General features: G+C 52.3%; 1 protein-coding gene across 1 annotated transcript; it reads right to left on the reverse strand.

Moving 5' to 3' along the window:
- Window positions 1–8,752: 8,752 nt before the first annotated feature.
- SPRY4 (sprouty RTK signaling antagonist 4) lies at window positions 8,753–9,652 on the reverse strand. Its single transcript, XM_086471132.1, has one exon. The coding sequence runs from the start codon at window positions 9,650–9,652 to the stop codon at window positions 8,753–8,755; it is 900 nt and encodes a 299-aa protein (XP_086327258.1).
- Window positions 9,653–12,824: the final 3,172 nt, after the last annotated feature.

Here is a 12,824-nt window from a genome sequence, read left to right on the forward strand (position 1 = left end):
CGTAATGCACAGTAACTGCATCCCACTCGGCTAGGCAGGTGTGAGCCCTTTGCTGCGCTTCAGTCGCTCTGAAATACGGCTGGAGGTTTCTTAGCAGTGGATGTAGACACTCATGTAAAGGAAAAAATAAATTTGGTAGCTGTCTTCATAAGGATTATGTACAGGAATATCAGGAGAGCTGGTTCGTGCCAGCCTTGAAGCTGTTTGCAGCAGTGCAGCAGCGTGATGAGGCTGCTGCGAAGGGAAGGGGCAGCTGGTGAAATAACTGCTCATCTCTGAACATGAGAGAAACTGTGGGTTTGGTGGGGCCCTGGGCACTTTAGACCATAGAGCCCTGTAGGGCCTAAAGGGGAGAATCTGTGCTGATAGCTCACCTTCTTCATGAAAAGCAATTAAATACTGTATCCACAATAATGGACTTTTTTATTCGTACAGTCGTGCTTCAGGATCTCTTTGGACAAGACAGCTCCGCTCAAGAGGCATCGCGAGCCGTTGCCTTCCCAGCTCAGAGCAGGATGTTTAGTGGAGGATTTTGTGGCTCTGCACGCAGTCGGCCGCTCCAGCGCAGTAATTGGAGCGAAGGGATGTGGTGCAGAACGTCCCAGTTTCATGCTCCAAGAATATAATGTTTTTGATTAGGAAAACCCAGTTACATAACTGCATCCCATAATCACAAACATACCTGGCATCGGGCGGAACTTGGTTTTATGATTTATTCATGAGAATTTCTTCATGCATAAACTTCTATTTATTCCCTGTTGGAAGGGAAGAAAAATGTCAATGAAAGCTGCCTTGCTATGGAGCAAGTGGGTAGCACGCATTTCAATCTTCCCTCCGTTCAGGTATACCGAAAAGTCAATTTTTTCAGGCTTTTTATTGAGAAATTCCTGGACCTTTGGGCTTGGGAGCACAAACCCTGCTGGGGTTTGCGGAGCCCAGCTGGGCTGGGAAGGGAGTGGGAGATGTTGGGGGGATGCCCACCCTGCCCGGTCCCTTACTGGGGCAGCATTCCCACTGCCGGCGTAGGCTGGTGGGGTGATGGTCTGGGGGAAGTGAGCAGAGATTTGGAATCCTGGCTGGTTCATTCCGAAAATCTCCTTTGCTATTTTCTGGGTTTAACAGGCAGTGGGGATCGCTGGGCGGGGGCGAGCTCTGAGTCCTGAGCCCTCTGTCAGCCGAGCTGCTGCTGGGGGGCTGTTGAGCCCCTGTGATGGGCTCCGGTGGCCTGGGCATGACCAGGAGCTTCTGTGAACCCCCTTCACCTCTCGAAACCCGGCATCCAACTCGGGGCCCTGGGTCTGATCAGGGCACGAGTGGCTCTGATCCCCTCTGCCCCGAAGCTGGTCGAGGCTGAGCCCTGTACTAGGCTGGGGCACAAGAGGAGGGGAGACCTGCGTCTCCCCGTGGAAAGGCTTTGCCTTGACCTCTCTGACCGCCTCATTACTCCCCTGAAAAGGAAGCGGTTGCTTTGTGGGAGCCCTCCGAAGGGTCGCGGTCGCTCACGGCTCTTTGAGGAGATCCCTAAAGTTTTACGGTGCTCGGCAGGGGTCGGAGTGGGCAGCCCGGTGATTCACTGTCTCACACAGGAGGTTATTATCATTAGGAAGTAAAACAAAATGCAAAGGCAATTTATCTTTATCCTGGCCATTTGTCTGCCGCTCACAAAAGGCCAAACTTCATCCGTGGGTGATGTGTGCTGGTCTGTGGATCCCCTGCGAGGAGCCGGCTCCTCGTCCGGTCGCGGGCACAGGGCTCTTCCTCCTGGCCCAGCCACCATCGTGCCTGTTCACACACCACCGGTGTCCAGCCCTGGTGGCAGAGATTATTTATTGCTGGGAAAGGAGTGGTACCTGCACGGGAGCAGCACAGCCCTCCTGCGCTGCAGTTGGGCTCCTGCTTGCCATGCTTGCCCCAGCATCACACCTGGAAATGTGTGGTCATGGAGGTGGATCTGCTGACTTTTAATAGTTTATTTTTGTTAAAAAAAAAAGACAGACCAGACCTTGAATCCCTTATTTCCGTGTAAACAGAGCAGAGGTGCTCGCTGAGGGGAATGGCACCAAATAACCCCGCTCCAGCTCCGCGCCTGCGTGTGGATCTGTGCACCTGCAGGCGTGTGCACGCACGGTAGATTTGTATAATTGCAAAGAATTTAAAAAAATATCCTTTACTGGAGAAGCTTGGGCAGGTTGGTGTTGCAGCCTTCAATGAGCCATGCGTGGGGGACGGGTTCTGCCTTGGTCCCGGGGCTGGAAGCGAGCGGTGCTGCGCCCACAGGCTGGGGGAGCGGCTCCTGCTGGGTCCACCTTGGCCGGGTGCTGAGCGAGCCCTGCCCCGCCTGAGCCCCAGCTTTTTGCAGGGGGCACCCGCTGCAGTGACTGCCTTCTCCTGGGTCCCGCCGTGTTCTGCTGTTCCCCTTGCTCTCGCAGAGGTGTCTCACCACGGACGGTGCGTCCCCGGCCCCAAACCCCACCTCAGCGCTGCCACTGAAGGGCCAGCCTGAGCGTCGGGGCTTTCTGCGGTTTTTGGCACGAAGCCGCGTTATCGCGGTGTTTGGCTTCAAGGGTGGATGCAGCTTTTGCCCAGCGTCGCTTGTTTGCGCTCCCTGTCCCCTCCGCCCACTGCCGGCAACGCTGACAAATCTCCCATCTCGTCACGAGTGTTTTTAAACCCTTGGGAAAACCTCAGCGTGTTTATTAAGTACGTATTTTAGCAAAATAGTTTTAAAGGAGATTTCAAAATTAGCTTTTTGTCCCATTTCTCTAAGTTTCAGCCCATTCATTCAGAAATAATGCATTGCTTCAAGGGTGTTTTGGGTGCTTTGATTCACTAGAAATTCCTTTCCTGGTCTGACCTCCAGGAGCTGTAGTTGTTTTGAGCCCGACAGTGAGCTGGGCAGTCTGTTATACCCTTAGCTCCGTAAATCTCTTTACCTTCTTATAACCTGTGCTTGTGGAGTCGGAATTGGTTTCCCTCAACGGCCAATTTTTGAAAATGGTGTAAAAAATGGTTTTAAAAAAAGGTGATAATTCTGATTGAAAAAATATTACTCTAACATCTACTAGTCAAATCAACACGAGTGCTCTGGTTTGCTTCCAGCAGAGAGACGTGAACGCCGAGTTGATATTTTTAAAGCTTTATGTGGAAGACATCAGTCAGTGTTGCCAAACTCTGATTTAAATTTATTCATCCTGGCTCGGTCTGTTTGTTTAAAGAGAAGACCCACCGCCGGCATAACAAATTCAGCATCTTTCCCTCGTTGCAGATTTTTTGGCATCAGGTGTCATGGTCTGTACGGTGTCGTTACCGCCTCTTTGTCTGATCTGGTAACTGACTCAACATTATTTTTTCCATAAAATTATTTCAGGCCAGGTGAAGCGCTCGGGTTACCTTTGGGGATGACACAAAACATGGCACGCCTTTTAATGAGTCACAGCTCCACAGCGTGCGCAAATAAGTAACAGGAATGGTGAAAATTAACCCGGATACTTCGTTTTTAGCAGTCTTAATGAGAGGCTGGTGACACCCGAGGCAGCAGCCGCAGCCGGAAGGCGGCAGGGCAGTGTGTGCCGGTGGATGGGAGCTGTGGATGCTCTGAATCCAGCCAGGGCCCCGGTGGTGCCTGTTGCTGCTGTCGGCAGCACAGCCCTGCCTGGGTAAGTCACGCCGTGACTTTTTGTCTCTAAAAATAAATAACTGTGAAGGAAACAATGCCCTGCGCTCTGGCGAGGCGGCTGTAGGCGAGTGGCTGCTCGCATTTGCCCGTGAGTGTCAGTAAACGGGGCTGGGGTTCGCACCCCGCCCCGGGAGGAGTTTGGGTCACGGTCGTAGCTGTGATGGGGGTGATTTGGGGAAATGAGGAAGGGTTTTTAGTCCCCTCCTGCTCCCTGCGTGCAGAGGTACCCCCGATCACGGGTGCCCCGGGGGTGGCGGGCGCGGGTGGGTGATGGGACGGATGCGCCGCTGGGGGATGCAGAGCCCTGCAGAGCACCGTGCGGCACCGAAATATCTGCAAACAATCACGGAATCGTTCTGGTTGGAAAAGACCTTTGAGATCCTCAGGTCCAGCCATTATCCTAACACTACCAAGCCCACCACTAAACCAGAATAAAGCCTGTCCCGGAGACTCGTAAGTTATGAAAATGACACCTGCCTGAGGCCACGCTCTTGTTGTGGTATTAAGGTTTGGATGGGGCAAGAGAAGGAGGCGGGAGGGGAGAGCCCTCCTGGTCTTCTCCTCTGGCCTCCATCCCTGTCTCGCCTGGTCCATCCATGCTTGCCCCGTCGGTGTGGCTGTGGCGTTTGAGCAGACCCGTCTGTAACGGCTCGGTGTACGAAAACTGTGGGCTTTGCTCCTGGAAAGGAGAAGCAAGACAGCAGGGAGTGGGTCTGAAATGTCGTGGGAGGCTCTGTGGCAGGCGTGTCTCCGCAAAAATCCCTCAGCACCGTGGGTACTGTTGACTTCGGGTTTGGTTTTAACCTCCAGCCAAATTTTCACACAAAGGGTTGAGCTTTATCCCTGTGGAGGAAGCAGCCTGACTTCAACGCAAACCTCCCTGGTGCGCTTTAGAGGTGGGGGGAAGGAGAGAATTGCTCCTGCAAGTGGACCCAGCAGGGTGTTCTCCTCACCGGGGAGCTGGCTCTTCCCTGCTGCGGGGGAATTGCGGGACATTTAAACGATGTGCGCCGCGATGAGCAGAACAACCCCCGCATCGCCCTCAGCTCCTCGGCCAGAATAAAGCGGTGGGGCTGGAGAGCATCCCGGTGAGGGGCCGCATGCTTTTGGGGCTCCCCTCGCTGTGGCTCTGGCTGTCAGTGTGGGGGCTCCTCCCCGTGCTGGGGGCTCAGGGGTGCCCCTTCCCCCGGGAAGCTCTGCCCCAGCTGCGGCGCTGGTGGCTGAGCCGGCAGACGCCTGGTGCCTATCGCAGCCGTCACCGGTGCGTGTTGAGGTCTGCGATCCCCGATGGGGTGAGGGGTGCCTGCACCATGCGCCGGTGTCCCCGGGGCCAGTGCGCTGTCTGCGTTACCAGTTAGCCCACCCCTCCATCACTCCTGGTGCACGTGGCTCCAAATCACTGATTTTGGGCTACTTGGCTTGTATTTTTAGAATAATTGCTATAAACATTCTTTGGGATTTTTTTTTTTTAAAAACCACAACAGCCATTTATATATTTAACAATATATATTTATATATATATATAATTTCTAGATCAGTACATTCATCAGTACTTGTTTTTCTTCACAAACAGAAGAACTCTTACGATAGTAGACTTTCTAAAATAAATACTATTAAAATAGAGCTTCAAAATAAATATTCTATACAAAGAAAACCTTCTGTGGTAACATATCAGGGTGTATATGTGGTAGGGTGGTAACAGGAGAAGGGGGAAACCTTTCTCAGCGTGTCCAAGCATGGGACGGCAGGGGGAAGACCCAGCGCTGCAAAAGGGCGAGGGCTCGTCTGGGTGGGAAAGCCGGTGCCCAGGGAGCAACGGTGTGAATTTAGTAGCTGCTCCTGGTACCCGGCGGGTGCAGAGGGGGCGGTGATGGTTTATTTGTCTGCTGACGGTGAGCTCCAGCTGGGGACGTGGCGTGGCATTGCCACCGCGCCGTAAAGTCACCCCTTCTTGCTTTCTGGGTCTGCGCTTCTGCGCGTGGGCGGAGGACAAACCCCAGCAGCGAACCTGCTGCAGCCATCGGCCGTTCAGGGCGGTAAAGCCGAAGCGCCCTGCCATCATCATCCTCCCCCTCCAGAGCCGCTCTGCGGTGGCACAGCGCCTATCACGGGGGGAACCTGCCCTCCCCACCCCCTTCACCTTCGTGGTCCCACCCCACCGCACCGACATGGCCCGAGAGCGATGAGGTTTGTGCTAATGAGCAGAAACCTCTGTTTGCGAGGGGGGACCTGACCCGCAGGGAGGGTGGCGAGAGCTGCCGCCTCCCCACCCTCGCTGGGGCTGAGGTGACACGGCGCCGTGCCCGTGGTACGTCCCAGGAGACCCAAGTACCTTAAAAGAGGATGGGGGAACGGAGGCGTTGGGGTGGGTGAAGAGAGGGGAACAAAGACATTATTGACTGGAGATGTACCCTCCGCCAGCCCCACGCTGGCAGAGCCCCCGCTTCGGCTGAGCCCGGACCGTTCGCAGCGCCCAGCACGGAGCTCGGCGCTTTCTTGCCACATCTTGGGCCAGGAGCCGATGGAGCAGAGCCGGAGCGCTGTGCCGGGAGGGCAAGGAGAAGAGGGAGGGTGGCTCTGCTACATTCACCACTGCTCTCACACATCCACTAATGCTTTACAGCCTTCCAGCATGGGATGGGCTTACACCATAGCAGGATTTATATATTAAAAGAAACCAACAGAGAAATAGTTTACAACTATGTACAACGGAAGTAAATCCATACGGGATGGCTGGGTGTATATACATGAGTGTAGATTGGCACAGTGGTGACCACGCCAGCGTTGTATTTGCCTGCAAGGACCATGCATCTGAGCCATGGGCTTTGCTATTGCAGATTTTCAGCACAGATCCCCCAGGAACAGACAGGGACAGAGGGTCAAAAAGGCAAACCAACCCCAGGTGGAGGCCGTTTGGATGGGTACGGTCCCAACAGAGGAGGGCAGCAGATAAATACCTCTCCTGCTGCGTTTTCTAGCCTGTTTGCATCTTAGGAAAATGATTTCTGTCATTAAATACATAACCTTATACATTCAACCAACAGTTCAGCTAGTTTGGGGGTTGGTTTTCCTTTTGTCTTTTCCCCTCCAATTTGTGCAAGATAATAAATACAGCTCTGGATTCCCACCTGCTTCCTTCTTTCTGGTGTCCCCACATGGTCAACATGAGGATAAACTATAGGAATTGGTATCTGGTGACAGACTTAGTATCCCTTTTTCTATGATTTATCATATACAAGCTAGCAAATGTTATAAATATAGAAAGTTTGGTGGTTTTTTTTTTTTAAACTTCCCATTCAATAAATATCTACAATTAAGCTTAACTAAATCCCAAGTCATCCAGGTTAAATGAATTCTGAAAACAAAAGACACCAGAAGCCCCATCAGTACACTCCTGCCAACCCCTACGCAGCAACTGTATCGCAACCAAGCAAATGGGATTTCTGGAAATGCTACATGAGCTCTGCCTATTGCTTATCTAATTAGAGATGACATTTCACTGTCACTGCTGTGCATTTACTGAGGAAATTTCCTCTAATTAAAGGGGAAAAAAAAAAAAAAAGAGAGACTAGATCAGTTTTCTGCATGCAACAAGTACCTGCCTACTTATTACAGCGTTGCATGTTTGGACAAAGATTTTTTATTTAGCACCTTGTCGCTGTCGAGAGAAAAGGGGTTGCTGCATCTGCAGGGCTTGCTGCATCTCAAGGGATTGCAGAACCAGCCCTGGGATGAGTGCACAGACAAAGCCGGTGACATTCGCTGACTGAAAACCTTGGGCACATTCTTTATATCCGCTCTCTTCCCTCCCCTGGCTTTCCCTAGTGTTTGTCAGCACTAAAATAAACATGAAAAGCAGTCTCTACGTTTAAAAAGAAACACTTTTGTACAGAGGAGGCAAAAGTCGAACAGCAGCAGTAGAGATGGGGGAATGGGCTGTACTTCAAGCCAATGCCATTCATCCCCAAGATACAAAAAAAAATATTAAAAATCTTAATATTTAAGGAGCAAAGTAGAGCTTGTTCCAGGAGAGGAGGTACTGGATTGATATCCCTACAAAAATACACCTATGTGTACTGCACACTTAGGTTTTTGTGACTTCTTAACAGAGCTTAAAAGGTTTAGAGGAACAAACACTGAACGTCTTTGCTTTGTGGCGTGGGTTAAGATCCCCTTTGCTCCAGCACCGGGGGAGCAAGCGTGCGCGTTGGGGAAATGGGATCTGACCCACATCCTTCTGGAGCGGGTTTGTCCTGTTGATGTAAAATTAATATTCCATCGAGAGAAACCTGATGCTACGGCTCAGCTTACAGGCAGAACGACACGATGTTGACACAACCGCCTGAACACATCCTGCCGCCGCTGCTCCCGGGGAGGGGGCAGCCCTGCTACCACCTTGCTTTAAAGAGAGGGTCCAAATCAGCGTGCCCAGGCGGGGTCAAAGAAAGCGATAGGCCTAAACGTGGAAAGACCCTTAAACAAATGAGCTGTATCTTCGCTTCTGGGTCAAAATCTTTGAGGGACACAGGAAGCTTTTGAGAAACACGTACTTGGTGTGCAACGGGCCCTTCTACTGGTGTGCAGGCAGGGAAGGAGGGCGGGGGGAGTTGACCCATCACCTTCAACAGGCTACTGGTGGCAAATTAAGCGTTTGGAAGGAAAGCGAAAACGAGATGCCCACCCTGAATACGAATCCAATGCGGCTTTTTTCAGCTGGGAATGGGTATTGCTCGTGCGGCCGTGCCTGCCGAGCAAGCAGTTGATGGTTCTTGTGGTGTGCAGGCAGGGTGAGCAGCCGTCCGTCCGAGCCAGTTTTTAAGCAGCTGTACTTCATGACATGCGTACGTTTTCGGCTTTCACTCTACATTATTAAGATTCCTCTTTTGGCCCCATCTATTGAAATTCTGACCAGTCCCAAAACCCTGAATAACCCAAAGTGCTTCAGTTTGTGGAAACAGTTGCTTCTGCTTTCTCCGAAGGCAAAAGGCTAACGTCATCCTCAGAACACAGGTTGTTAAAAAGAGCCAGTGCCACCGCCCCCCCTCTGAGGAGCACCCTTCCCATCCTCCCAAACTATCAAAAGGGCTTCTCTGGTCTGCTTGCTTTGCTCTCCGGCAATGCCTTGCAAATGACACTGTTCGTGTTCCTGCACCTGCACCCGGGCCGGCTCACTTGGTCGTAGCATCTCTGGGACAGCTTGACGCAGCCAGTGGCCGGCAGGTAGCAGAGCAAGCAAGGGAGCACCAGGGAGAGGGCACTCATGAAGGACCAGCGGGCGCAGCAGTTTGAGTGGGAGCAGGAGCAGGGGTGGTCGGCACACGTGCCCTCGTCGTCCTCGTTGGTGCAGTGGTAGAAGACGCCCTTGACGAGACACATGCAGGTGGAGTAGTTGACCAGGTTCTGTGCCGAGCAGAGGCACTCTTGGTTGCACACCCAACACGAAGGCAGAGTCCGGGGCAGCGCACACTCCTTGCACTTGCATTTCCCGCAGGCTTCGCACAGGAGAAAGTGCTTGTCCAGTTCCTGAGACACGGGTCCCTTCAGGTCCAGGGGTTTGCAGTTAATCACCTTGGGCTGAATGCGAACCGCTCTGGGGGAGGACTGCTCTGCCACGGGCGCCGGGGCCATGTGGTCCAAGAGCCTTTGGTCTGAAGATGTGCTGCTGCTGCTGCTGATGGAGCTGGGGCGCCCGCTGAACGAGATCCAGGGGTGGGTGACATCCTGCTCGCAGCGCTGCAGGTGCTGGTTGGTCAAGACCAGTTCGTGGGGGCCTCGGGGATGCTTCTGGGCTGCCAGCTGGGAAGCGGTGGGGTTGTCGGTGTAATCGTTCTCTATGTGAGTGGTCTTCATCTGGTCGATTGGCAGGATGGTGAGCGGATGCTGCAGACGCCCATAAGGGATCCGACTGTCCAGCAAGGGCTGGACCATCACAGAGTTGGGGACAACGGTGATATTGTGGGGAATCCGGGGCTCCATTGATAAAGCAGTCTGATGAACGGTGAAAAATCTCCTCTTAAGTATCCTGGGGGAAGGAAAGGAGAAAGAAAAGGGGCAGGGGAGAGAAAGAGCGCATCGTTACTGAGTTATGCTGCAACCCCAGCCCAAACAGGGCTCTTTGCTGAAGCTGGTTATTATGCAGAGGGTCTTACAAGGTCAGCTTGTGTCCAAGGGAGTCAGAGCGCTTGCCCTGGTATAAAGCGCATCGCTCTTTCTTTGCTACTGTTTTCCTCTCCCTAACCTTGGCCATATATAGCTCCTCTGGTCCTGGGAGGGCTATCGTGGCTGCAGGCTCCTGAAATGCCCATTCGTCATTTTTTACTGAGGCGAAGCACATCTCAGCGTTACTGGTGCCTATTCACACGTATTTTCGTCAGCAAACCGCCTGAAATGACTTATCGAAGGTTTGGGGATTTTCCCCCATTGACCCTCAGCCCGAATAAACCTGAGGCAAAGCTGTGGCTCGCAGGATCCCTGGCCTGGTACAAAGATGCTTGGGGCTGAGCACTTGTCCTGGCTAACCCAGAATCTGCCGGCGGGAGGGTGGCTGGGCTGCGGCGAGGAAGTGTCCTGTCTCCCTCGGGAGCCGCTGGCTTCAAAGGCGGCTTTCAGCCCTCCCGCGGGAGGTGGAAGGTCTTGCTCAGCAGCTTGTCTGGTGGCAAACCGGGGTGGGAGCGGACGGGAGCAACGCACAGGCCAGACCTGGTATGTCACCTCGCGCAGGTAATTAGGCACTCCTCTTCAAAACGCTAAGTGGGCTAATATTTAGTTTAAGTGCTGTTTACTGGCTGCACTGGCTAAGCCGTCTGCTGCCGCAGTTTCTAATTTCATGGGAAGAGTGCAATTTATCCTGGAGCCGGTCCAAAGATTCAGCAGCGGCGTAGGACAAGAAACCACAGGAAGTAACTAAACTTAAATCAAAGAACGGAAACGACTTGGTTCAAATTTAGAAAGTGCACATTGTTTTCTAGTAGATGTGCCATTTCCTCACGGGGTGACCTTTATTCATAAATAATATAATGTTGGAGATCAGTTTAAAGGAGCGGTGAGTAAAGCTTCAGAGCAGGAGGGGAAAAGCTCCTGGTATCGAGAAAAAGGAACTAGTGAACAGCATTGCCAGTGGTTTGTGCTCAGACAAACAAATTAACCTTTTCCAACAGCATGGAAGATTTTAATATTACAGCAGGCTGAAGAAAAGTTGGGAAAAAACTGCACCCAACTACAACCGAGTCGCACACGAGAAGGGTGCGTGTGAGAGTGACCGTGTGCGCTGCTGCAAGAGCACAGCCTCCCCCCTAAATTCAACGCGACGCTGCAAAAATTGCAGCATGAACTGATGATGCATTTTTGGAACGAGAGAGGGAAGTGCATTTTTATCCACTGAAGAATGTTACTAGAGTCCACTATTACATTTGGAAATCATTGCTTTGATAGACCACTTGGCATCTGAGGGGCTGAAAACCTGCCAGTTCTCCCGAGATCAATAGGGGAGAGGGCTGACGCCGGGGAGCGGGGGCCAGCGCAGCAGCGCGTGGGCAGGATGGCACATGCCACCTCTGGGCGCTGGCACCGCATCCTGCCTGCCAGGCTCCTTTTGTCCGCTGCACAAGACAAGCAGGAAGAAGTGCTTTATCTAGCAGTAATGATCATGATTGTAATGCAGTCCTTATGCTGTTTCTCTGCACTAGTTAAAATTCTCTGCTGGGTCTCAGCCATTCATCTGATTTTTTTTTTTTTAATTTCATTATTCATAGCCCATTGACATCCTGACTTGAGAAACAAGAGAGTTTTTAAAGCGTCTATTCCTATTTACTGCATGTAAAAAATAAAAAGAAGCAATGATTCTGACAACTACGGGGCATGCAGAGGGAAAAGAAATCTGATTTTCTTTCGTACATCAGCATCCAGGGCCGTGATACAAAAAGGACTTGCTGCAAGACAGAGTTTGGCAGAAAAGTCAGTTCTGCATCAGCTAGGTGTTATGTTTGCAGGAGGACTTTGCTTTCACTGGGTTTTTTTGTGGTTTTGTTTTTTTTTTGATAAGGAGGGAGATGCAGCTGTTTCAGCTGCCAAGAGGCAGCGCAGCAGGGCTGATGTTAGATGGAAGGTAGCTGGAGGAAATGGTGGCACGCTGAACGACACGACAAGCCTCGCTGTCTGCTCCGCAGCGCTGCCTTCGCTGCCTCTCCGTCACTTTCACACAACCTCTCGCCCAGGGCTCAGCGTTCCGGCCTGCGCTCACTCCCCCCCGTTACCAACTCCCTGGAGTTCGGCCCGTTCGCAGGAGGTTTAGACCGGATCCACGGAGCAGGAGTTCCTCGAAGTGCACCCGTGTGGGGAGGAGAGCCGCTTGGCCCCCGGGCAGCACCCGCCACCTCCGCCGAGGCTGAGCTGATGCTGATTTTCCCCGACAGGGCAGCTCTGAGCCGGGGTGGCACATAGAGGACGTTCTGCATTGCCGGTGGCATCGCACGGGGAGCCCCTCGCTGCCGGTGCGGGAGGGCAGCCCCCTGGGGCCAGGAGCAGCACCCAGGGGTTGGCATTTAGGCTGCACATTAACGCCGTGGTTGCACAGTCGGCGATGGTCCAGAACTCGTGATGACATCACGCGGAAGTTATGTCATCAGATTAATTTGGAGAAGGATCATAGCCACAGGCACTCTTAAAACACCCAAACTCCTGGTACATAGACGTGGCCATGTGCAGGCAGACATGAACGGTGGCTTCACCGAGATAATGCTAATCAGGATTTCAGAGTTGATTACCACAGAAAGGAGAGGAACCCTGGACTAGACGCCACACTTTAGGATAGTTAATGTTGAAAATGATTCATCAGCTTTTTTCGCTATAACACTCTTTCAAATTGTCTTTTCAACAGACAAACTTTTTCTGCAGAACAAGGGGAACGGAAGCCCTGACATGGCAAACTCGAAGACCCTGCAGACATTTGGGCACAGGATCTACTTGGATAAAGCCTCTGGGGTCAAGACAGCCAAATAAGACCCAGCCCTCCTAATTCCCAGACCCCTGCTCTGGACACAACATCTTTCTTGCTGAAGATCACCTTTAAAACACCATAGATACACACCCTACCACGTTTTAGTGCGGTGCTACACATGGTCCTTCAACTTCTGCCCTGCCTTTTCACTCC

The sequence above is a fragment of the Leptosomus discolor genome, chromosome 10, assembly GCF_034619465.1.
Source record: "Leptosomus discolor isolate bLepDis1 chromosome 10, bLepDis1.hap2, whole genome shotgun sequence".
Taxonomy (NCBI): Eukaryota; Metazoa; Chordata; class Aves; order Leptosomiformes; family Leptosomidae; genus Leptosomus; species Leptosomus discolor.

What these genes read in the sequence shown, in the direction of transcription:
- SPRY4 (XM_086471132.1), bottom strand. Translation starts at nt 9,652, where the DNA reads ATGGAGCCCCGGATTCCCCACAATATCACCGTTGTCCCCAACTCTGTG.